At 42.5% G+C, this 27078-nt stretch overlaps 1 protein-coding gene across 2 annotated transcripts in view; it reads left to right on the top strand.

Moving 5' to 3' along the window:
• SLTM (SAFB like transcription modulator) overlaps positions 1–27078 on the top strand; it is a 365442-nt gene that overhangs the window by 113584 nt on the left and 224780 nt on the right. For both annotated transcript variants that reach the window (XM_053717529.1, XM_053717528.1), the window contains exon 9: positions 18715–18864. In XM_053717529.1, coding sequence (XP_053573504.1) covers positions 18715–18864 — 150 coding nt within the window. The remainder of the gene's footprint in view (positions 1–18714; positions 18865–27078) is intronic.

Below are 27078 nucleotides of genomic sequence, written 5' to 3'. Positions count from 1 at the left end.
CCTCCCTTCCCTCCACCCCAAGTCATTCTCTTTGCCTGTATAGTAATAGGAAGAGGTAAAGTGAGGTGTTAGTTTAGTTTCTTCAATCAAGAAGTTTTTTTATTTTCAAATGGTGCCAGTGAGTACTATTTTTCCTCAGGGAAAGTGAGGATGCTTCCTGCCCTGATGTTGATGATCTTAGCTTTCTAAGATCCATGATGGTTCCCACAGCTGCTGAAGATAGTGTAAGAAAATCTTCAGGGTGGAGACCGGTGTGTTGCTACAAGCATTTTTGAGGTATGTTCAGTCTTTTTGTTTCTGGGAGACTTGAAGCAGAGAACAGGCTGACATTTTCCCCTTTATGGGGAGGGGTAAGCAGTATACACATGTTAATTCTATAAGGTACGACGAGTCCACGGATTCATCCTTGTGGGATATTATCCTCCTGCTAACAGGAAGTGGCAAAGAGCACCACAGCAGAGCTGTCTATATAGCTCCTCCCTTAGCTACACCCCACAGTCATTCTCTTTGCCTACTCTAAGTACTAGGAAGGGTAAAGTGAAAGAGGTGATAAAATGTTAGTTTCTCCTACATTGGTGTGTCCGGTCCACGGCTTCATCCTTTACTTGTGGGATATTCTCATTCCCTACAGGAAATGGCAAAGAGAGCACACAGCAAAGCTGTCCATATAGCCCCCCCTCTGGCTCCGCCCCCCAGTCATTCTCTTTGCCGCTCTCAACAAGTAGCATCTCCACGGGGATGGTAAAGAGTATGTGGTGTTAGTTGTAGTTTTATTTCTTCTATCAAGAGTTTGTTATTTTAAAATAGTGCCGGTTTGTACTATTTACTCTACAACAGAAAGTGATGAAGATTTCTGTTAAGAGGAGTATGATTTTAGCACCAGTAACTAAAATCCATTGCTGTTCCCACGCAGGACTGTTGAAACCAGAGAACTTCAGTTGGGGGGAACAGTTTGCAGGCTTATCTGCTTCAGGTATGATCAGTCACTTTTTTAACGACCTAGTAATGCTAGAAGACTGTCAGTTTTCCCTTCTGGGATAGGTAAGCCATTTTCTTAGACTCAGTAACAGAATTAAGGCTTATAACTTGGGCTCTATGCTGGTTGACACTATTGTGGGCTAAGTCGTTTGATTTTTATCATGTTTATGTGACATTTGGAGTGTTTTGCAAACTTTGAAACACTTTTGGGGATCTTTATTTGCGCCTGGCAGCCGTTTAGACACCTAATCTTGTCAGAAAGGCCCCTTCACTCTGGAATGCAGAGGGAGGAGGCCTCATTTTCGCGCCTCAGTTGCGCAGTTACTTTCACTAGGCAGTGCATGCAGCTTCACGTTAGAAGGTCCAGAGGCTTAGAAAAGGACTTCAGAGAGGCTTATTACTGTTGTGAATAACCCCTAAGGAAGGTAAAAGCCGCAGCAAAGTCTGTGGCAGGGACTGTAGTGTGTTTTAAACCGGTTAATTGTGATTTTAGCTCCGGTTTGGGGGCTTGAAATGTGGCGTGCAGTACTTTTAAAGCATTAAGACACTGGGGTACAAATTTCATAAGGATCGGATATTTCTTTGATGTTTTTTCGATCATTCAGAAATAAAGTGTGCCCTTTTTATTATTTAAAGAGACCGTAACGGTTTTGTTTAAAATTGTTTTTATTGCATTAAAAGTCTGCCTAAGTCTGTTTAACATGTCTGTACATTCAGATAGCCTATGTTCTGTGTGTATGGAGGCCAAGGTGGTTCCCCCATTAAATGTATGTGCGAATTGTGCCATGGCGTCCAAACAGATTAAGGACAGTACTGTCACATTTAATAATGTTGCCCAAGATGATTCTTTAAATGAAGGTAGTGGGGATAGTTCATCATCCTCTCCTTCTGTGTCAACACCAGCTTTGCCCGCGCAGGCGATACCTAGTACATCTAGCGCGCAAATGCTTGTTACTATGCAGCAATTAACAGCAGTAATGGATAATTCTCTAGCAGCTCTTTTATCCAAACTGCCAGCATTTCTTAGAAAGTGTGATTGCTCAGTTTTAAATACAGAGGATGAGCAAGTAGGCGCAGACGATAATTTTTCTGTTATGCCCTCACATCAATCTGAGTTGGCAGTGAGGGAGGGTCTGTCTGAGGGAGAAATTTCTGATTCATGTAAAGTTTCTCAGCAGGCAGAACCTGATATCGTGGCATTTAAATTTAAGCTAGAACATCTCCGCGCTCTGCTTAAGGAGGTGCTAGCTACCCTTGATGATTGTGATACTTTGGTGATTCCAGAGAAGTTATGCAAAATGCACAAATTCTTAGAGGTCCCAGTGCACGCTGATGCGTTTCTGATACCCAAGAGGGTGGCGGACATAGTGACTAAGGAGTGGGAGAAGCCAGGTGTACCTTTTGTTCCCCCTCCTATATTTAAGAAAATGTTCCCCATTGTCGACCCCAGATGGGATGCATGGCAAATTGTCCCTAAGGTAGAGGGGGCAGTTTCAACGTTAGCTAAGCGCACAACTATTCCTATAGAGGACAGTTGCGCTTTCAAAGATCCTATGAATAAAAAATTGGAAGGATTGCTTAAGAAGATTTTTGTTCAGCAAGGTTTCCTTCTTCAACCAATTTCGTGCATTTTTCCTGTCACCACGGCGGCGTCTTTTTGGTTCGATGAACTAGAAAATTCGCTCCAAAAGGAGACTCCATATGTTATGGACAGAATTCACGCACTAAAGTTGGCTAATTCCTTTATTTTGGATGCCGCTTTTCAATTGGCTAAATTAGCGGCGAAAAATTCAGGTTTTGCAATAGTGGCACGCAGGGCGCTTTGGCTAAAATCTTGGTCGGCGGATGTGTCGTCCAAAACAAAATTGCTTAATATTCCTTTCAAAGGTAAGACCCTTTTCGGGCCAGAATTGAAGGAGATTATTTCAGACATCACTGGGGGAAAGGGCCATGCCCTTCCACAGGATAGGCCTTTCAAAGCAAAGAATAAGTCTAATTTTCGTTCCTTTTGCAATTTCAGGAACGGACCGGCTTCTAACTCTGCAGCCTCTAGACAAGAGGGTAACACTTCCCAGCCTAAACCAGCATGGAAACCATTGCAAGGCTGGAACAAGGGAAAACAGGCCAAAAAGCCTGCTGCTGCTACCAAGACAGCATGAAGGGGTAGCCCCCGATCCGGGACCGAATCTAGGAGGGGGCAGACTTTCTCTCTTTGCTCAGGCTTGGGCAAGAGAGGTTACGGACCCCTGGGCACTAGAAATTGTTTCTCAGGGGAAGGTTCCACATGTCTCGCTTATCTTTAGACCAGATAAAGAGACAGGCATTCTTACGTTGCGTAGAAGACCTATTAAAAATGGGAGTGATACACCCAGTTCCAACAGCGGAACAAGGTCTGGGTTTTTACTCAAACCTGTTTGTAGTTCCCAAAAAAGAAGGAACTTTCAGGCCAATTCTGGACTTAAAAATTCTAAACAAATTCCTCAGAGTTCCATCATTCAAAATGGAAACCATTCGGACGATTTTACCAACGATCCAGGAGGGTCAATACATGACTACCGTGGACCTAAAGGATGCGTACCTGCATATTCCTATCCACAAAGATCATCATCCGTTCCTGAGGTTCGCCTTTCTGGACAAACATTACCAGTTTGTGGCTCTTCCGTTCGGTTTAGCCACTGCTCCCAGAATTTTCACAAAGGTGCTAGGGTCCCTTCTAGCGGTGCTAAGGCCGAGGGGCATTGCAGTAGCACCTTACCTAGACGACATTCTAATACAAGCGTCGTCCCTTCCCAAAGCAAGGGCTCATACAGACATTGTTTTAGCCTTTCTCAGATCTCACGGGTGGAAGGTGAACATAGAAGAGAGTTCCCTGTCCCCGTCCACAAGGGTTCCCTTTCTGGGAACAATAATAGACTCTGTAGAAATGAAGATCTTTCTGACAGAGGTCAGGAAGTTAAAGCTTCTAAACGCTTGTCGAGTTCTTCAATCTATTCCTCAGCCCTCCATAGCTCAGTGCATGGAGGTAATAGGACTAATGGTTGCGGCAATGGACGTGGTTCCTTTTGCTCTAATTCATTTAAGACCATTGCAACTGTGCATGCTCAAACAGTGGAATGGGGATTATGCAGACTTGTCTCCCCAGATTCAAATGGACCAGAAAACCAGAGACTCACTCCTCTGGTGGTTGGCTCAGGATCACCTGTCTCAGGGAATGAGTTTCCGCAGACCAGAGTGGATCATTGTCACGACCGACGCCAGTCTCTTAGGCTGGGGCGCGGTCTGGGACTCCCTGAAAGCTCAGGGTCTATGGTCTCGGGAAGAGTCTCTCCTCCCGATAAACATTTTGGAACTGAGAGCGATATTCAATGCGCTCCTGGCTTGGCCTCAACTAGGGAAGGCCAGATTCATAAGCTTTCAGTTGGACAACATGACGACTGTAGCGTACATCAATCATCAGGGAGGAACAAAGAGTTCCCTGGCGTTGAGAGAGGTATCCAAGATCATCAAATGGGCGGAGGATCACTCCTGCCATCTATCTGCAATTCACATCCCAGGAGTGGACAACTGGGAGGCGGATTATTTGAGTCGTCAGACTTTCCATCCGGGGGAGTGGGAACTTCACCCGGAGGTCTTTGCCCAGTTAATTCAACTATGGGGCATTCCAGATATGGATCTGATGGTGTCTCGTCAGAACTCCAAGGTTCCATGCTACGGGTCCAGATCCAGGGATCCCAAGGCGACACTAGTAGATGCATTAGTGGCGCCTTGGTCGTTCAATCTAGCTTATGTGTTTCCACCGTTCCCTCTCCTTCCCAGGCTAGTAGCCAGGATCGAACAGGAGAAGGCTTCGGTGATTCTAATAGCTCCTGCATGGCCATGCAGGACTTGGTATGCAGACCTGGTGAATATGTCATCGGCTCCACCATGGAAGCTACCTTTGAGGCAGGACCTTCTAGTACAAGGTCCATTCGAACATCCAAATCTAGTTTCTCTGCAACTGACTGCTTGGAAATTGAACGCTTGATTCTATCTAAGCGTGGGTTTTCGGAATCTGTTATAAATGCTCTGGTTCAGGCCAGAAAACATGTGACTAGGAAAATTTACCATAAGATATGGCAAAAATATATCTATTGGTGCGAATCCAAGGGTTACTCATGGAGTAAAATTAGGATTCCTAGGATACTTTCCTTTCTCCAAGAGGGTTTGGATAAAGGTTTGTGAGCTAGTTCTCTAAAAGGACAGATATCTGCTCTGTCTGTCTTGTTGCACAAACCTCCATGGAGCCTAAATTTAGTTCTTTCAGTTCTTCAAGGGTTTCCGTTTGAACCTTTACATTCCGTAGATATTAAGTTACTATCTTGGAAAGTTCTGTTTTTGGTTGCTATTTCTTCTGCTAGAAGAGTTTCTGAATTGTCTGCTTTGCAGTGTACTTCACCCTATCTGGTATTCCATACAGATAAGGTAGTTTTACGTACCAAGCCTGGTTTTCTTCCAAAGGTGGTTTCCTACAGGAATATTAACCAGAAAATTGTTGTTCCTTCTCTGTGTCCGAATCCAGTTTTGAAGAAGGAACGTTTGTTACATAACCTAGATGTAGTTCGTGCTTTAAAATTCTATTTAGAAGCAACAAAGGATTTCAGACAGACATCTTCTTTGTTTGTCGTCTATTCTGGTAAGAGGAGAGGTCAGAAAGCTACTGCTACCTCTCTTTCCTTTTGGCTAAAAAGCATCATCCGATTAGCTTATGAGACTGCCTCCTGAACGAATTACAGCTCACTCTACTAGAGCTGTGGGCCTTCAAGAATGAGGCTTCTGTTGAACAGATCTGTAAGGCAGCGACTTGGTCTTCTCTGCATACTTTTGCCAAATTTTACAAATTCGATACTTATGCTTCTTCGGAGGCTATTTTTGGGAGAAAGGTTTTGCAAGCTGTGGTGCCTTCCATTTAGGTTACCTGACTTGTTCCCTCCCTTCATCCGTGTCCTAAAGCTTTGGTATTGGTTCCCACAAGTAAGGATGAAGCCGTGGACCGGACACACCAATGTAGGAGAAAACAGAATTTATGTTTACCTGATAAATTTCTTTCTCCTACGGTGTGTCCGGTCCACGGCCCGCCCTGGCTTTTAGTCAGGTTTAAAATTTTTATTTTTCTGTACACTACAGTCACCACGGCACCTTTATAGTTTCTCCTTTTTCTCCTAACTGTCGGTCGAATGACTGGGGGGCAGAGCCAGAGGGGGGGGGCTATATGGACAGCTTTGCTGTGTGCTGTTTGCCATTTCCTGTAGGGAATGGGAATATCCCACAAGTAAGGATGAAGCTGTGGACCGGACACACCGTAGGAGAAAGAAATTTATCAGGTAAACATAAATTCTTTTTATTTCTTCAAGCAAGAGTTTTTTTATTTTAAATGGTACCGGTGTGTACTATTTACTCTCAGACAGCAGATGGATGAAGACTTCTGCCTGGAGGCTGATGGTCTTGGCATTTGTCACTAAGATCCAGAGCAGTTCCCACAGAGGCTGAGGGGTACAAGAAACTTCAGTGTGAGGAACGTTTTCATGCTATATAGTAGTGAGGTATGTTCAGTTATTTTTTTATGGAGAGACTGTTATTTCAGAAAGGCTGAGAGTATCCCCATGAGGGTAAGGGTAAGCATTAATACTAAGAGTTATAGAAGGGTATTACTAAGCTTGCATAAGGGGCTAATTAAAAAATGGTTGACACTGAGTTTTGAATGTTTGTGGGCAAACGTTTTGTGAACTGGGATTGCTGTTAAAGTTTTTTGGGCAATAACGTTTTGATGGTACACTTGGCTTATTTTTTGGGTCTCAGAACCCACATGGCTAGTTTGGAACCGCTCTGGTGTGGTTCATTAAGGCTGACAAAACATCGAGTGAGATGGGCGGGGCCTATTTTCGCCCCTCAGATGCGCAGTTGAATTTACTAAGCAAGAAGCAAGCTCCAACTCCGGAGGGCCCTTGTGGAAGTATTGGGCCAAATCGAAGCTTTAACCCCATTTTTCCAATCCCTTAGGGCAGGTAGGCGCCACAGCAGGGCTGTGGCGAGGTGCTGGGGGTGTTTTTTCCGGATTTAGGCCTTATTATCGATCCGGTTTTCACAATAAAGGGTTAAATGTTTGTTTTTCTTGTGGGGCAAACTTAACTACACAAATTGAGTCTTATATCAAAAATTTGAAAAGATTGGTGTATTTTAAAGCAGTTTTGCAGAACGTGTATGCCTTTTTTTTTTCTCTTAAAGGCGCAGTACCGTTTTTAAGTGTTATTTTTTCACTAAATAATGTGTTTTCAAGCTTGTTTGTGGTCATTACTAGCCTGTTCAACATGTCTGACATTGAGGTAAGTCAATGTTCAATGTGTTTAGAAGCCATTGTGGAACCTCCACTTAGAATGTGTCCCTCATGCACTGAAAGGTCAATAAATTGCAAAGAACATATTTTAGCTAATAAAAGTATGTCACAGGATGATTCTCAGTCAGAAGGGAATCCGGTTATGCCATCTAATTCTCCCCAAGTGTCACAACCATTAACGCCCGCACAAGCGACGCCAAGTACTTCTAGTGCGTCTAATTCTTTCACCCTATGGCCGCAGTTATGAATTCTACCCTCACAGAGGTTTCATCTAAGCTGCCTGGGTTGCAGGGGAAGCGCAGTAGGTCTGGTGTGAGAACAAATGCTGGGCCCTCTGACGCTTTATTAGCCATGTCCGATGTACCCTCACAATATTCTGAGTTGGGGGTGAGGGATTTGCTGTCTGAGGGAGAGATTTCTGATTCAGGAAAGATGTTCCCTCAGACAGACTCAGATATGACGGCTTTTAAATTTAAACTAGAACACCTCCGCTTGTTGCTCAGGGAGGTTTTAGCGACTCTGTATGATTGTGACCCTATTGTAGTTCCAGAGAAATTGTGTAAAATGGACAGATATCTAGAGGTTCCTGCCTACACTGATGTTTTTCCGGTCCCTAAGAGGATTTCGGACATTGTTACTAAGGAGTGGGATAGACCAGCTATTCCGTTCGCTCCCCCTCCTACTTTTAAGAAAATGTTTCCCATATCGGACGCCAGGCGGGATTCGTGGCAGACGGTCCCTAAGGTGGAGGGAGCTATTTCTACCCTGGCTAAGCGTACAACTATACCTATTGAGGACAGTTGTGCTTTCAAAGATCCTATGGATAAAAAATTAGAGGGTCTCCTAAAGAAATTATTCGTTAATCAGGGTTTTCTTCTGCAACCTATAGCGTGCATTGTTCCTGTAACTACTGCAGCTGCTTTTTGGTTCAAGGCTCTGGAGGAGGCTCTTCAGGTTGAGACCCCATTAGATGATATTCTGGATAGAATTAGGGCTCTCAAGCTAGCTAATTCTTTCATTATGCCGCTTTTTAACTGGCTAAATTAGCGGCAAGAATTCAGGTTTTGCCATTTTAGCGCGTAGAGCGTTATGGCTTAAGTCCTGGTCTGCTGATGTGTCATCAAAATCTAAGCTTTTAGCCATCCCTTTCAAAGGTAAGACCCTATTTGGGCCTGAAATGAAAGAGATCATTTCAAACATCACTGGAGGAAAAGCCCTTCCTCAGGATAAGACAAATAAGATGAGAACCAAACAAAATAATTTTCGTTTCTTTCAAAACTTCAAAGGTGGTCCCTCTACCTCTTCCCCTGCTGCAAAACAAGAGGGGAATTTTGCTCAATCCAAGTCAGTCTGGAGACCTAACCAGACTTGGAACAAAGGTAAACAGGCCAAGAAGCCCGCTGCTGCCACCAAGACAGCATGAAGAGGTAGCCCCCGATCCGGGACCGAATCTAGTAGGGGGCAGACACTCTCTTTTTGCTCAGTCAAGAGGCAAGGCAAGAGACGTTCAGGACTCCTGGGCTTTAGAAATCGTAACCCAGGGGTATCTTCTAGATTTCAAAGATTCTCCTCCAAGGGGGAGATTCTATCTTTCTCAATTGTCTGTAAACCAGACAAAAAGAGATGCGTTCTTAAGCTGTGTAGAAGACCTTTTTACCATGGGAGAGATCCGCCCAGTTCCGAAAACCGAACAGGGGCAGGGGTTTTACTCCAACCTGTTTGTAGTTCCCAAAAAGGAGGGAACCTTCAGACCAATTTTAGATCTCAAGATCCTAAACAAATTCCTCAGAGTCCCATCCTTCAAGATGGAGAGCATTTGGACTATTTTACCAATGATCCAGGAGGGTCAATATATGACCACCGTGGACTTAAAGGATGCGTATCTACACATCCCTATCCACAAAGATCATCAACAGTTCCTCAGGATCGCTTTTCTGGACAAGCATTACCAGTTTGTGGCTCTTCCCTTCGGGTGGGCCACAGCTCCCAGAATTTTCACAAAGGTGCTAGGGTCCCTTCTGGCGGTTCTAAGGCCGCGGGGCATAGAAGTGGCGCCTTATATGGACTATATGCATTCTATATCCCAGGAATGGAGAACTGGGAAGCTGATTTTCTAAGTCGTCAGACTTTTCATCCGGGGGAGTGGGAACTCCATCCGGAGGTGTTTGCACAATTGATTCAGCAATTGGGGCACACCAGAATTGAATCTGATCTTCCTTGTTACGGGTCCAGGTCAAGGGATCCTCAGGCAGTACTGTTAGATGCTCTAGCAGTACCCTGGTCGTTCAACCTGGCTTATGTGTTTCCACCATTTCCTCTCCTTCCTTGTTTGATTGCCAGAATCAAACAGGAGAGAGCTTCTGTGATTTTGATAGCACCTGCGTGGCATGCAGACCTGGTGGACATGTCATCTCTTCCACCATGGACTCTGCCACTGAGACAGGACCTTCTGATTCAAGGTCCGTTCCAGCATCCAAATATAGTTTCTCTGCGGCTGACTGCCTGGAGATTGAACGCTTGATTTTATCCAAGCGTGGATTTCGAGTCGGTCATAGATACCTTGATTCAGGCTCGAAAGCCTGTCACTAGGAAAATTTATCATAATATATGGCGTAAATATCTTTATTGGTGCAAATCCAAATGCTACTCATGGAGTAAGATCAGGATTCCTATGATTTTGTCCTTTCTCCAAGAAGGATTGGAGAAGGGGCTATCAGCTAGTTCCTTAAAGGGACAGATATCTTCTTTATCAATTTTATTGCAGAAGCGTCTGGCAGATGTTCCATACGTTCAGTTGTTCTGTCAGGCTTTAGTTAGAATCAAGCCTGTGTTTAAACCTGTTGCTCTGCCATGGAGTTTGAATTAAGTTCTTAATGTTCTTCAAGGGGTTCCGTTTGAATCTATGCATTCCATAGATATTAAGCTTCTATCTTGGAAAGTTCTGTTTTTAGTTGCTATCTCTTCGGCTCGAAGAGTTTCTGAACTATCTGCATTGCAATGCGACTCACCTTATCTTGTTTTCCATGCTGATAAGGTGGTTTTGCATACCAAACCTGGATTCCTTCCTAAGGTTGTTACTAATAGGAATATTAATCAGGAAATTATTGTTCCTTCTCTGTGTCCTAATCCTTCCTCTAAGAAGGAGTGGAGTGTCTGTTGCACAACTTGGACGTGGTTCGTGCTTTGAAGTTTAACTTGCAAGCGACCAAAGATTTCCGTCAAACATCTTCTTTGTTGTCTATTCTGGAAAACGTAGAGGTCAAAAAGCTACCTCTTTTTTTGGCTGAAAAGCATCATCCGTTTGGCATACGAGACTGCTGGACAGCAGCCTCCTAAAAGGATTACAGCTCACTCTACTAGAGCGGTGGCTTCCACATGGGCTTTTAAAAATGATGCTTCTGTTGAACAGATTTGTAAGGATGCGACTAGGTCTTCGCTTCATACCTTTTCCAAATTTTCCAAATTTGATAATTTTGTTTCTTCGGGGGCTATTTTTGGGAGAAAAGTTCTTCAAGCAGTGGTGCCTTCTGTTTAGCCATCTGTCTTGTCCCTCCCGTTCATCTGTGTCCTGTAGCTTTGGTATTGTATCCCACAAGTAAAGGATGAATCCGTGGACTAGTCGTACCTTATAGAAGAAAAGTAAATTTATGCTTACCTGATAAATTAATTTCTTCTATGGTACGACGAGTCCACGGCCCGCCCTGTCATTTTAAGACAGATTATATTTTTTGATTTTAAACTTCAGTCACCTCTGCACCTTTTAGTTTCTCCTTTGTCTTCCTGTACCTTCGGTCGAATGACTGGGGGGTGGAGCTAAGGGAGGAGCTATATAGACAGCTCTGCTGTGCTGCTCTTTGCCACTTCCTGTTAGCAGGAGGATAATATCCCACAAGTAAAGGATGAATCCGTGGACTCGTCGTACCATAGAAAAAATTAATTTATCAGGTAAGCATAAATTTACTTTTTAAGAGATGGTGTACATGGAATCCCTTTCCTCTTTATTCCCATACTATGTTATAGATTGGTGGCTGATAAAGAGGGGCTTTGACGCTGGGAGTTGCGGTTATTTTTTTTTAAGGGGTCATGTTATGAAAGGCACATGGCTTAATGTGTGCAGTGTTTTTTTTTCTCTTACTGTACCGAGTTTTTATAAGAGGGCACATGGCTATAGGGGACATGTTTGATTTTTTACTATGACCCATGCGGGTCTTGCCGTACTTACATAACGCCCACGGTGGTCGGGGCCTATTTTGTGCGCTCAGATGCGCAGTTCAGTCAGATCGCATGGGCGACAGAGCCCTGTTCTGTGCGGAGGCCTGAGTGTTCCGGACTTCTAAAGGGGCCTGAATAGCTTCTCGAGCAGCAGTAATCTCAGTCGGGGGCAGACAGACGCCACAGCTCTGGTGCAGGGGAACCAGCAAGAAGAGGCGGCCCCCGAACCGGGCTCGGTTCTAGTAGGGGGCAGACTTTCTTTCTTTGCCCAGGCTTGGGCAAGAGATGTTCAGGACCCCTGGGCAATGGAAATAGTTACCCAAGAGGGAGATTTCTCCTTTCACGATTGTCTGTAGACCAGATAAAAAGAGAGGCGTTCTTACGTTGTGTAAAAGACCTCTACTATGGGAGTAATTCGTCCTGTCCCAAGTCTAGAACAGGGGCAGGGATTTTACTCAAATCCTTTTTGTGGTTCCCAAAAATGAGGGAACGTTCAGACCCATTTTAGACCTCAAGAGTCTAAACAAGTTTCTCAGAGTCCCATCTTTCAAGATGGAGACCATTCGAACAATTTTACCAATGATCCAGGAGGGTCAATATATCCTCATCAGTTCCTTTTGCCTTCCTGGACAAACATTTTCAGTTTGTGGCCCTTCCCTTCGGGCTGGCCACAGTACCCAGAATCTTCATGAAGGTTCTAGGGTCTCTTCTGGCGGTCCTCATACCGCGGGGCATAGCAGTGGCGCCTTATCTGGACGATATTCTGATCCAGGCGTCTTATCTAATAAAATCTCATACAGACACAAGTGTTATCATTTCTGAGAACTCACGGATGGAAGGTGAATCTAGAAAAGAGTTCACTACTTCCACAGACAAAGGTTCCCTTCTTGGGAACTCTGATAGATTCTGTAGCTATGAAGATTTTTCTGACGGAGGTCAGAAAGTCAAAGATTCTGAATACATGCCGAGCCCTTCAGTCCAATCCTCGGCCATCAGTGGCTTAGTGCATGGAGGTAATTGGATTAATGGTGGCGGCAATGGACATCATCCGTTTGCTCGTTTTCATCTCAAACCACTTCAACTGTGCATGCTCGGACAGTGGAATGGGGACTATGTAAAATGTATCTATGGGGACTATGCAAAGAAACTCTTCTTTGGTGGTTGTCGCCGTATCATCTGTCACAGTGGACGTTTTTCCGCAGAGCCTCGTGGGTGATAGTGACAACGGACGCCAGTCTACTAGGCTGTGGTGTAGTCTGGAATTCCCTCAAAGCTCAGGGTGTATGGACTCGGGTGGAGTCTCTACTTCCAATCAATATTCTGGAATTGAGAGCAATATTCAATGCGCTTCAGGCGTGGCCTCAGTTGGCTTCGGCCAAATTCATCGGATTCCAGTCGGACAACATCACGACTGTGGCTTACATCAATCATCGGGGAGGAACGAGGAGTTCCTTAGCAATGACAGAAGTATCCAAGATAATTTATTGGGCGGAGGCCCACTCTTGTTATCTGTCAGCAACCTACATCCCAGGAGTGGACAACGGACGCCGACAGGCATTTTATCCGGGGGAGTGGGAACTCCATCCGGAGGTCTTTGCCTCACTGATTCTCCAATGGGGCAGACCGGAATTGGATCTGATGGCGTCTCTACAGAATGCCAAGCTCCCGAGAAACGGATCCAGGTCGAGGGATCCATAGGCCGAACTGATGCCTTGGTCGTTCAACCTAGCTTATGTGTCCACCGTTTCCTCTCCTTCCCCGGGTGATTGCTCGGATCAAACAGGAGAGAGCTTTAGTAATTCTAATCGCGCCTGCGTGGCCATGCAGGACTTTGTATTTAGATCTAGTGGACATGTCCTCTCTGCCTCCGTGGAAACTTCCAGTTAGACAGGACCTTCTCATTCAAAGTCCTTTTCAACATCCAAATCTAATTTCTCTGCAGCTGACTGCCTGGAGATTGAACGCTTGATTTTATCTCAGCTGGGCTTTTCTGATTCGGTCATCGATACCTTGATTCAGGCACGAAAGCCTGTCACTAGAAAAATCTATCATAAGATATGGCGCAAATATCTTTTTTGGTGTGAATCCAAGGGCTACTCATGGAGTAGAGTTAGGATTATCAGGATTTTGTCTTTTCTCCAAGAAGGATTGGAGAAAGGGTTATCAGCGAGTTCCTTAAAGGGACAAATTTCTGCTTTGTCAATTTTGTTACACTAACATTTGACAGATGTTCCGGACGTTCAGTCTTTTTGCTAGGCTCTAACCAGAATTAAGCCTGTGTTTTTAGACCAATTGCTCCTCCTTGGAGTTTAAATTTAGTTATTTCTGTCCTTCAAGGGGTTCCGTTTGAACCCATGCATTCCATAGATATTAAGTTGTTATCTTGGAAAGTTTTGTTTTTGGTCGCTATTTCTTCTGGTCGTAGAGTTTCTGAACTTTCAGCATTACAATGTGATTCGCCTTCTCTTATCTTCCATTCTGATGAGGTAGTTTTACGTACCAATCCTGGTTTCCTTCCTAAGGTTGTTTCTAATAAGAATATCAATCATGAAATCATTGTTCCTTCATTATGTCCTAATCCTTCTAAGAAGGAGCGTATGTTGCATAACCTGGACGTGGTCCGTGCCTTGTTTTACTTGCAAGCGACTAAGGATTTCCGTCAATCATCTTCATTATTCATTGTTTTTTCTGGAAAGCGTAGGGGTCAGAAAGCTACGGCTACCTCTTTTTTTTTTTTTTAGCTGAAGTGTATCATCCGTCTGCCGTCTGAAAGAATTACGGCTCATTCTACTAGGGCTGTTTCTTCCTCATGGGCATTTAGAAATGATGCTTCTGTTGAACAGATTTGCAAGGCTGCAAATTTACTGAGGTGTAAATACGTTATGCAATATTTGCAGGCTAATTTAAGTTACTTCTGCACAGTAAAATAAAAAAATAGTTTAAAATTTAAAGAGATAGTAAAAAAATTTTATGTTCATTTTTACTTTAATCCTTTGACTCAGGATGGACCAGGAAGCCTTACGACTAAAAAAAGGTTACTGCTTAAAATTTAAAGAGACAGTAACTTTTTTATGTGTTATTCTTTATTAAAAGAGTTCCAACTGTTTGAGTAATTCATCCTTGTGACTCAGGATGGACTAGGGGTCTCTTGTGTTAGGATGGGATGCCAATGTGGTACTCCCAATCCTTTTCTATTTCTCGTTTCTTGTGAGATCTTTAATTGATAAAGATAAACTTGTTCTGAACCTACTCCTCTTTAGGCAAATGTTGCTTAGGAGTCTATTGACAAGGGTCAAGATATGCCACAAATTTCTCCTAAGGTGTCCTAAAAAATTTATAGCCCACATGCAGTGCCCTGTGATTCCTCTCACACTCCACCTGGAGTTATCTTGTATTTAATGCATTGTCTGTTTTTCCCACGCTGTAAAAGGGGAAAGGGCAAGAAGACATATTTTCAATCAATGAATAGTGTGATTAATTAAGTTGTATCTCTTCCGAATGTTTATTTCTTGTAACTGAAGGAGGAAGATACTTTGGTAATATCTGACAAGGAATTCTCAGACTCAGATGGGGGTAATACCTTTATCTGATCCTGAGTTTGTTGTCCTTCTTAAAAAAGAAAGCACAAAACCGGCACTGTGTATGTTAATAAAGGAATGTAAAAGGTATAGGTGACCTTGGTGCTACCCCTAGTTAATTAAACTTCTAATAAGGGTAGGGGATTGAGCAGGGACAGATAGAGGGGTTTGTAGCACTCTTATTCCTTACAAAGTAATGCCATGTATCAAAACCATGGATAAAGTAATATTATAGGGTAATAAAAACAAAAGTTTAATTGGTTAATTTAAAAAACAAATACAGACCACACAGCCCACTACACACAAGACTGTGTAAAGATAGATAATGATATAAAAACAACTTATGAGCTAAGCCTAAAACACGCACCAAAGCCCTGTGGTATATGCTCCCCTGTATTCCTGGCCAATAACTGGATACGTTGGCTTCAGGTGACAGGAGCACAACCCCAAGGCAGAGAATTGGTGCGCAAGGCTGAATACTAAAAACAGATAGTATCCCTGAGTTACAAGGGATCTCGTGGGTTCAAAGACCCCAAAACAAACGCGTTTCGGCCGTGGAGCCGGCCTTTCTCAATGTTTACTGCAAAAGTTTTCAAGCAGAGTGACCGAGAGCGGCTTCTTTTTAAGTCATACCCATGTTCCCTTTAGCCAATCCAAGCCCGGTACACAACACACCTTTGTTGTTCGCCAATCAGATTTTCTGGATTTCTTATGACGTAGGACCATCTCCTATTGGACGGATTATGCCACACTCCCAAAACCTCATAAGTGTAGTCTTGTACTAATTGATTGTACTAGTACATAAAAAGATGAGACGATCATAATCCTGATTACTCCTACATTTCTACACTAATGTAGTATCATTTTTAAGGGGCGTTATGTTGTATATGCGGTTAACGTGTCACTAGAATACACGGTTCATGATTGGTTAAATATGTAAACCGGTCATTGCTTTATTGGTTTACGAGTTAAACACCTTCTTGCATACACACCCCTTGTTTATGAGTATATCGTTATGCCAGTGAGAGTGCGCATAGGACCCCATCGTAAATAGTAAGCTGTCAAAATCAATGATACGGGTCTCAAATCAACATTGTCAGATTCGATCCTTAAAGGTATAGTTTCTCGGGCTTGTATCAATCTTCCTAAGTATAAAAAGCAAGATCCCGCTTATATAGTGATAAGATTCGGCAAATTCATGAAAACTTTTTCTGATACATATCAAAAAGCATCAAGTCACAGTTTCCAAATATATACCGAAATATCTATGTGCTAGGTCCCCAAAACAGATAATAATGTGCGACTAGGTGAAACATGAAAAATGTCCTTAACTCCCATTGCTTGATGCAAACAGGAGAATTAAGAATTCTTAGGATAGTATCGCAGTGACACGTCTGTCTTGTCTGTAAACAAGTTATGACGTTTTAAAATGTTGTCCACTACCCCAGGTTACAGATGAATTATTCGATCATATTATTTACATGTTTTCACGCTAAGATGATGATCTTTTATGTGACTCTATAACACATTTAGAAAGGAAATGGATGAGTGAGGTGTGGTGTGTGTTAGAATTGCATTAATTCTCTATTCCGATTGTGTGGGATACCCAGGTATGCATAACTAAATTCAAAACATCATTGGACATATATAGTAGCTTCGTAATGACATGTGTTATGCCCCATATATAGTAGCTTCATAATGACATGTGTTATGCCCCACCAGATAGAGAAAAGGCACATCCCCTTCCCTCATAAAGGCTAACCTAAATTGTATATAAAGTCAACTGACCATGACATAGACATTACTATACTTACAGGAGACCGAATACTTATAGAGGGAGAACATGCTCTACAAAGGTAGATAATCAGGATATGCTAAAAGTAAATAAAACATGGGTGGACATATGAAAGGAAATAACGATACATTCATGAATGTGCACCTATTGAATTAGTTTTTAGTGTATATTAATACTATAGTGGAATACAGCATAGCACCTGATCACATTGTGCCTACTGATTCACTATAAAGAGCATCCATGTAACTTGTTGTCCTTCTGTCTTAGCTTGAATACCTCCATTTGCTACTTGAGGAGATTTTAGCTACCCTGGGTGACCCCGACACTACCGGCGAAGTCTAGTCGTGAGAGTCCAATAGGTTACACTAATATTGTGATGTGCCCTTCAGGGTGGAAGCATTTCCTGTACCAGATAGGACTATAGATTTTTTGCTAAGGCATGGGAGATGCCTTTTTCTCTTTCCCTTAAAAGGAATACGATAACCAGGGTGGATGAAAATTCCACGCTAACCAAGGGAGATACTATTCGCATGGAGGATAGTGCTTCCTTAATAACTCTATGCAGGAGAAAGACCCTATGGAAAGGGTTTACATTGTCAACCTGCGGCTGGTATGGCTACTGTCTCCAGTGCGGCGGCGTACTGGTTTGATGCGTTGTCTGCTTCTATTGGACAGACACCCCTCTCGCAGGGATTATTATTTTTGATTTGTTTTTTTTTTCTTGTTTTTTTTTTTTCTTCTAATCTTCAGGCACCTCTATATACCCTTGCTACCCTCTTCTCTTTTTGTATTCCCTCGGCTGAATGACTGGGTGCTATGGGAAGTGGGAGAGATACTTAAAGCTTTGCTGGGGTGTTCTTTGCCTCCTCCTGGTGGCCAGGAGTTGAATTACCACTAGTAATTAGAATGGATTTGTGGACTCTACATGCCAGGAAAGAAAAAAGAATTTATCAGGCAAGCATACATAATTATTTTTTATCAAATGCTTGCAGGTATGTGTTTTAATTTTTAACACCTTCACCTTTCTAGAGCTAAACCATTTCTCATCCCAGAAGCCGTTTTTAGAATTGACATTTTTTCAATCTTTCATATTTGTTAGAATGAAAAAATATCATAATAATGCTGTCAAATAAACAAATAGTTAAACAACTGCATGACCAAGCAGTACGTAAGTATCCAAGCAAAATCAGCACATTACATAAAAGTACAGAGATGTGTGATAAGGTTCCACTCTTTAATGGCAAAATCAGCAAAGTAGATAACACTGGAGGAATGGCCATTCTGTCTTTAGTGCATGAAAACCATACTCTATCCTTAATGCATTGCCTGGGAAGAAACATTGTGTGCAGGACCTCACCAAAATGTTGCTCGCTGTGGAAAGGACACAATGGTACTAAGTCCTTTATTGTTGGAATACTGTATTTCATTACATGCACTTCTGCTCTACACTTGGTGTAACACAGTTTCCTAGGTGGGAACAGTGGACTGGCAATGTGTGTGTAGGTTTTAAGATGCAATCATCAAATAACTGGAAATAAGGTTCATCCATAGTGTGCAGGGATCCTGTTTTCTTCAGGTTAGGTTAAGTTCCAACATATGTTGGACCACTGTCCAGCTCATCTACAAGCAAGTGGTATATAAACTTTTCTTTATATTAGTATACAAACTAAAATATTAACATATTTTTAGTGTTCATTTCATTATGATGTACGAAATTTGATACTGAGAATTCAAGCTTATAATAAAAGATTTTAAATTCATATGCAGCATTGTTTTTACAGGTTCTTAGTGCTAAAGTCGTAACTAATGCGCGAACACCAGGAGCGAAATGCTATGGAATTGTAACAATGTCCTCCAGTGCTGATGTGGCAAGATGCATCTCTCATCTTCATCGTACTGAGTTGCATGGTCAGCAAATCTCTGTAGAAAAGGCAAGTTTTGAAATGTTTACACAAGGTTGAAAAAAAAAAAAAAACAACCTATGAAACAAATAAAAAAATAAATCTAGTTGTACTAAAAATTCCAGTGATGTGAATATTAAAATATGTGCTTGTGTAATCTGATAATTAAACTGATATAATGAATATAATTGGATTTTTTTTTGTAAGGGTAAAATAGAGTGGGGTAATGGAAATGGCATCTCTTTGTTCAAGTTGTAAATTAAGCTCCCATGCTACCAGATCAAACTAATTATAAGGATACATATTCTTAGTAACCATTGCTATATGGGCATATATCTTAGGAGATACTTAGTGGAGGTTTTTTTTAAATAGTATTTATTTTTCATGCTTTTTTAGTATGCACCAATAGTATTACATTCTATATAATTCACTAACTTTTTGGATTTTATAATATAACTATTATTTTTAGTATGTTTTCATGTTCTTGCACAACAGTAATTGAAAGCCTTTGCCAATAGTTATAGAATGGACATTTCAGTGAATTGTAAGTTTCCTTTACTTTGGTTATTCTGCTGTCTTTCTTTTTGAATTGGAGACATTCCATTTACAATTGAAATGTGCATCAGCACAATTCTGATTTCAACTGAAGAATTTTTGTGAACGCCTTTATAAGCTCTTACTTGAATCATATTTGTATGCTCAAATATGTTTGTAACATATGTAATCTCTTTGGTTAAAAATCTACTTTACATTTATATAGTTTTACCTATTACTCTTACAGGACATATTATTTAAATACATGTAAAAAAAAAATGTTTCTCTTGCAAGGTGTATCCAGTCCATGGATTCATCCTTTACTTGTGGGATATTCTCATTCCCTACAGGAAGTGGCAAAGAGAGCACACAGCAGAGCTGTCCATATAGCTCCCCCTCTAGCTCCACCCCCCAGTCATTCTCTTTGCTGGCTCTAAGCACTAGGGTCTCTCTACGGGAGGGTAAAGTGAATGTGGTGTTAGAATTGTAGTTTTATATCTTCAATCAAAAGTTTATTTTTAAATGGTACCAGTTTGTACTATTTACTCTCTAGCAGAAAAGTGATGAAGATTTCTGCTGAGAGGAAAATCATTTTAGCATGTTGTAACTAAAATCCACAGCTGTTCCCACACAGGACTGAGTAGTACCAGAAAACTTCAGTTGGGGGGAACAGTTTGCAGGCTTGCCTGCAATGAGGTATGTTCAGTCATTTATTTCTAGACAAGACTGAGATAATGCTAGAAGACTGACAAGATCCCCATATGGGGAGGGTAAGCTATGTTCTGAGACTTAGTATAGAATGCTTACATAGCAGGGCTAATTAGGCTGGTTGACACTAATTCAGGGCAATCGATTATTTGTTTAAGAAATACTTGTTGGAGACACTTTTTCTTCTGTTAAGTGTGATCAGTCCACGGGTCATCATTACTTCTGGGATATTACTCCTCCCCAACAGGAAGTGCAAGAGGATTCACCCAGCAGAGCTGCATATAGCTCCTCCCCTCTACGTCACTCCCAGTCATTCTCTTGCACCCAACGACTAGATAGGATGTGTGAGAGGACTATGGTGATTATACTTAGTTTTATATCTTCAATCAAAAGTTTGTTATTTTAAAATAGCACCGGAGTGTGTTATTACCTCTCTGGCAGAGTTTGAAGAAGAATCTACCAGAGTTTTGCTATGATTTTAGCCGGAGTAGTTAAGATCATATTGCTGTTCTCGGCCATCTGAGGAGTGAGGTAAACTTCAGATCAGGGGACAGCGGGCAGATGAATCTGCATAGAGGTATGTAGCAGTTTTTATTTTCTGACAATGGAATTGATGAGAAAATCCTGCCATACCGATATAATGTCATGTATGTATACTTTACACTTCAGTATTCTGGGGAATGGTACTTCACTAGAATTACACTGTAAGAAATACATAAAGCTGTTTAATAACTAGAGATTATGTTTAACGTTTTTGCTGGAATGTAAAATCGTTTTCATTTGCTGAGGTACTGTGTGAATAAATGTTTGGGCACTATTTTTCCACTTGGCAGTTGCTTAATCTGTTTTTCTGACAGTTTCTGTTCTCCCTCACTGCTGTGTGTGAGGGGGAGGGGCCGTTTTTTGGCGCTTTTTCTATGCATCAAATATTTCAGTCAGCAACTCATTGTATTCCCTGCATGATCCGGTTCATCTCTACAGAGCTCAGGGGTCTTCAAACTTATTTTGAGGGAGGTAATTTCTCTCAGCAGAGCTGTGAGAATTATAGTTTGACTGAGATAAAAAACGTTTATTCTGTAATTTGTTTCCTGCTTTCAGAATTTGTTATCTTTGCTAATGGGATTAAACCTTTGCTAAAGTTGTGTTGTTTACAAGGATTGAGGCTATAACTGTTTCAATTTATTAATTTTCAACTGTCATAGATCTTCTGTGCTTCTTAAAGGCACAGTACATTTTAATATTATTCTAATTGAATTGTATTTCCAAGTTGCAAGTTTATTTGCTAGTGTGTTAAACATGTCTGATTCAGAGGATGATACCTGTGTCATTTGTTGCAATGCCAAAGTGGAGCCCAATAGAAATTTATGTACTAACTGTATTGATGCTACTTTAAATAAAAGTCAATCTGTACAAATTGAACAAATTTCACCAAACAACGAGGGGAGAGTTATGCCGACTAACTCGCCTCACGTGTCAGTACCTACATCTCCCGCTCAAAGGGAGGTGCGTGATATTGTAGCGCCGAGTACATCTGGGCGGCCATTACAAATCACATTACAGGATATGGCTACTGTTATGACTGAGGTTTTAACTAAATTACCAGAACTAAGAGGTAAGCGTGATCACTCTGGGGTGAGAACAGAGTGCGCTGATAATATTAGGGCCATGTCAGACACTGCGTCACAGGTGGCAGAACATGAGGACGGAGAACTTCATTCTGTGGGTGACGGTTCTGATCCAAACAGACTGGATTCAGATATTTCAAATTTTAAATTTAAACTGGAAAACCTCCGTGTATTACTAGGGGAGGTGTTAGCGGCTCTGAATGATTGTAACACAGTTGCAATACCAGAGAAAATGTGTAGGTTGGATAAATATTTTGCGGTACCGACGAGTACTGAGGTTTTTCCTATACCTAAGAGACTTACTGAAATTGTTACTAAGGAGTGGGATAGACCCGGTGTGCCGTTCTCACCCCCTCCGATATTTAGAAAAATGTTTCCAATAGACGCCACCACAAGGGACTTATGGCAAACGGTCCCTAAGGTGGAGGGAGCAGTTTCTACCTTAGCTAAGCGTACCACTATCCCGGTGGAGGATAGCTGTGCTTTTTCAGATCCAATGGATAAAAAGTTAGAGGGTTACCTTAAGAAAATGTTTGTTCAACAAGGTTTTATATTGCAACCTCTTGCATGCATTGCGCCGATCACGGCTGCAGCGGCATTCTGGATTGAGTCTCTGAAAGAGAACATTGGTTCAGCTACTCTGGACGACATTACGGACAGGCTTAGAGTCCTTAAACTAGCTAATTCATTCATTTCGGAGGCCGTAGTACATCTTACTACACTTACGGCGAAGAATTCAGGATTCGCCATTCAGGCACGCAGGGCGCTGTGGCTAAAATCCTGGTCAGCTGATGTTACTTCTAAGTCTAAATTGCTTAATATACCTTTCAAAGGGCAGACCTTATTCGGGCCCGGGTTGAAAGAGATTATCGCTGACATTACAGGAGGTAAAGGCCATGCCCTGCCTCAGGACAAAGCCAAAGCCAAGACTAGACAGTCTAATTTTCGTTCCTTTCGTAATTTCAAAGCAGGAGCAGCATCAACTTCCTCTGCACCAAAACAGGAAGGAGCTGTTGCTCGCTACAGACAAGGCTGGAAACCTAACCAGTCCTGGAACAAGGGCAAGCAGACTAGGAAACCTGCTGCTGCCCCTAAAACAGCATGAATTGAGGGCCCCCGATCCGGGATCGGATCTAGTGGGGGGCAGACTTTCTCTCTTCGCCCAGGCTTGGGCAAGAGATGTTCAGGATCCCTGGGCGCTAGAGATAATATCTCAGGGATACCTTCTGGACTTCAAATACTCTCCTCCAAGAGAGAGATTTCATCTGTCAAGATTGTCAACAATCCAGACAAAGAAAGAGGCGTTTCTACGCTGCGTCCAAGAGCTCTTGTTAATGGGAGTAATCCATCCAGTTCCACGATCGGAACAGGGACAGGGGTTTTACTCAAATCTGTTTGTGGTTCCCAAAAAAGAGGGAACTTTCAGGCCAATCCTGGACTTAAAGATCCTAAACAAATTCCTAAGAGTTCCATCGTTCAAGATGGAGACTATTCGGACAATTTTACCTATGATCCAAGAGGGTCAATACATGACCACTGTAGATTTAAAAGATGCTTACCTTCACATACCGATTCACAAAGATCATTATCGGTACCTAAGGTTTGCCTTCCTAGACAGGCATTACCAGTTTGTGGCTCTTCCATTCGGATTGGCTACAGCTCCAAGAATCTTCACAAAGGTTCTGGGTGCTCTTCTGGCGGTACTAAGACCGCGGGGAATCTCGGTAGCTCCATACCTAGACGACATTCTGATACAAGCTTCAAGCTTTCAAACTGCCAAGTCTCATACAGAGTTAGTGCTGGCATTTCTAAGGTCACATGGATGGAAGGTGAACGAAAAGAAAAGTTCACTCGTTCCACTCACAAGAGTTCCCTTCCTGGGGACTCTTATAGATTCTGTAGAAATGAAGATTTACCTGACAGAGGACAGGCTAACAAGACTTCAAAGTGCTTGCCGCACCCTTCATTCCATTCAACACCCGTCAGTGGCTCAATGCATGGAGGTAATCGGCTTAATGGTAGCGGCAATGGACATAGTACCCTTTGCACGCTTACACCTCAGACCACTGCAACTGTGCATGCTAAGTCAGTAGAATGGGGATTACTCAGACTTATCCCCTTCTCTGAATCTGGATCAAGAGACCAGAAATTCTCTTCTATGGTGGCTTTCTCGGCCACATCTGTCCAGGGGGATGCCATTCAGCAGACCAGACTGGACAATTGTAACAACAGACGCCAGCCTTCTAGGTTGGGGTGCCGTCTGGAATTCTCTGAAGGCTCAGGGACAATGGAGTCAGGAGGAGAGTCTCCTGCCAATAAACATTCTGGAATTGAGAGCAGTTCTCAATGCCCTCCTGGCTTGGCCCCAGTTGACAACTCGGGGGTTCATCAGGTTTCAGTCGGACAACATCACGACTGTAGCTTACATCAACCATCAGGGAGGGACAAGAAGCTCCCTAGCTATGATGGAAGTATCAAAGATAATTTGCTGGGCAGAGTCTCACTCTTGCCACCTGTCAGCAATCCACATCCCGGGAGTGGAGAACTGGGAGGCGGATTTCTTAAGTCGTCAAACTTTTCATCCGGGGGAGTGGGAACTTCATCCGGAGGTCTTTGCCCAAATACTTCGACGTTGGGGCAAACCAGAGATAGATCTCATGGCGTCTCGACAGAACGCCAAGCTTCCTCGTTACGGGTCCAGCTCCAGGGATCCAGGAGCAGTCCTGATAGATGCTCTGACAGCACCTTGGGACTTCAGGATGGCTTACGTGTTTCCACCCTTCCCGTTGCTTCCTCGATTGATTGCCAGAATTAAACAAGAGAGAGCATCAGTGATTCTAATAGCACCTGCGTGGCCACGCAGGACTTGGTATGCAGACCTGGTGGACATGTCATCCTGTCCACCTTGGTCTCTACCTCTGAAACAGGACCTTCTGATACAGGGTCCCTTCAAACATCAAAATCTAACTTCTCTGAAGCTGACTGCTTGGAAATTGAACGCTTGATTTTATCAAGACGTGGATTTTCTGAGTCAGTTATTGATACCTTAATACAGGCTAGGAAACCTGTTACCAGAAAGATTTACCATAAGATATGGCGTAAATACCTATATTGGTGTGAATCCAAAGGTTACTCTTGGAGTAAGGTTAGGATTCCTAGGATATTGTCTTTTCTACAAGAAGGTTTAGAAAAGGGTTTATCTGCTAGTTCATTAAAGGGACAGATCTCAGCTCTGTCCATTCTGTTACACAAACGTCTGTCAGAAGTTCCTGACGTCCAGGCTTTTTGTCAGGCTTTGGCCAGAATTAAGCCTGTGTTTAAAACTGTTGCTCCACCATGGAGTTTAAACCTTGTTCTTAATGTTTTACAGGGCGTTCCGTTTGAACCCCTTCATTCCATTGATATAAAGTTGTTATCTTGGAAAGTTCTATTTTTAATGGCTATTTCCTCGGCTCGAAGAGTCTCTGAATTATCAGCCTTACATTGTGATTCTCCTTATTTGATTTTTCATTCGGATAAGGTAGTCCTGCGTACTAAACCTGGGTTCTTACCTAAGGTAGTTACTAACAGGAATATCAATCAAGAGATTGTTGTTCCTTCTTTATGCCCAAATCCTTCTTCAAAGAAGGAACGTCTACTGCACAACCTGGATGTAGTCCGTGCTCTAAAAATTTTACTTACAGGCAACTAAGGAATTTCGACAAACGTCTTCTCTGTTTGTCATTTACTCTGGGCAGAGGAGAGGTCAAAAAGCTTCCGCTACCTCTTTCTTTTTGGCTTCGTAGCATAATTCGTTTAGCTTATGAGACTGCTGGACAGCAGCCTCCTGAAAGAATTACAGCTCATTCTACTAGAGCTGTGGCTTCCACTTGGGCCTTCAAGAATGAGGCCTCTGTTGAACAGATTTGCAAGGCTGCAACTTGGTCTTCGCTTCATACTTTTTCCAAATTTTCCAAATTTGACACTTTTGCTTCTTCAGAGGCTATTTTTGGGAGAAAGGTTCTTCAGGCAGTGGTTCCTTCTGTATAAAGAGCCTGCCTATCCCTCCCGTCATCCGTGTACTTTTGCTTTGGTATTGGTATCCCAGAAGTAATGATGACCCGTGGACTGATCACACTTAACAGAAGAAAACATAATTTATGCTTACCTGATAAATTCCTTTCTTCTGTAGTGTGATCAGTCCACGGCCCGCCCTGTTTTTAAGGCAGGTAAATATTTTTTAATTTATACTCCAGTCACCACTTCACCCTTGGCTTTTCCTTTCTCGTTGGTCCTTGGTCGAATGACTGGGAGTGACGTAGAGGGGAGGAGCTATATGCAGCTCTGCTGGGTGAATCCTCTTGCACTTCCTGTTGGGGAGGAGTAATATCCCAGAAGTAATGATGACCCGTGGACTGATCACACTACAGAAGAAAGGAATTTATCAGGTAAGCATAAATTATGTTTTTAAGCACTTTGGAGTGTTTTTCTGGGGTTATTATCCACATGGCAATAATTTAATCACTTAGAAGTGATTTTTGTAGGCCTTACAACTCTGGAGTGGGAGGGGCCTAATTTTGCGCCTCAAATGCGCGGTTAGAATTGAAAGACAGTTCAGGCTGCTTCACATGGAGGGTCCAGCTGCTGATTGAGGGCATCAAAGAAGCTTTTTTTCCCCCAAATCTGATCCCTAAGGGCAGGTAGGGCCACAGCAGTAAGCTGTGGCAAGGTGCTGTAGTTATTTAACCGGTTGCTGGCTTTAGGCTGCTCCGGTTTGGGCATTAAGGGGTTAATCGTTCTGCAAATTGTGGTGCAATCATATTAAAGCCTTAGGTACATACTGTGAAAATTTCAAAAGGATTGCTGCATTTTTCACTGTTTTGTAAAATTGTGTGCTCTTTTTATTTCTTAAAGGCACAGTAACGCTTTTTTCAAATTGTGTTTATTTGATTAAAGTGTTAAACATGTCTGACACTAAGGAAAATCCTTGTTCAATGTGTTTAGAAGCCATGGTGGAACCCCCTCTCAGAATGTGTCCCAATTGCACTAATATGTCTATACACTTTAAAGATCATATTGATGCACTTAACTGTGGCCCTAGATGATTCTCAGACTGAAGGTAATGAGGATAGTCAGTCTACCTCTCCCCATGTGTCACAACCAGTTCCGCCCGCGCAAGTGATGCATAGTACCTCTAGTGCGTCTGCCCCTATTACATTGCAACAACTACCGAATTCCCTTGCGGCCTTTCTATCCAAACTGCCAGTTTTTCCGACAAAGCGCGATAGCTCTGTTTTAAGAACAGATTATGAGCAGTCTGAAGCTTTGGTTACCTTATCTGATGTGCCCTCACAACACTCTGAAGTGGGGGTGAGGGATTTGATGTCTGAGGGAGAAA

The sequence above is a fragment of the Bombina bombina genome, chromosome 6 (genome assembly GCF_027579735.1).
Source record: "Bombina bombina isolate aBomBom1 chromosome 6, aBomBom1.pri, whole genome shotgun sequence".
NCBI classification, from domain to species: domain Eukaryota; kingdom Metazoa; phylum Chordata; class Amphibia; order Anura; family Bombinatoridae; genus Bombina; species Bombina bombina.
Note: the sequence above shows the minus strand (reverse complement) of the source record. Positions and strands in the feature narration are given on the sequence as shown.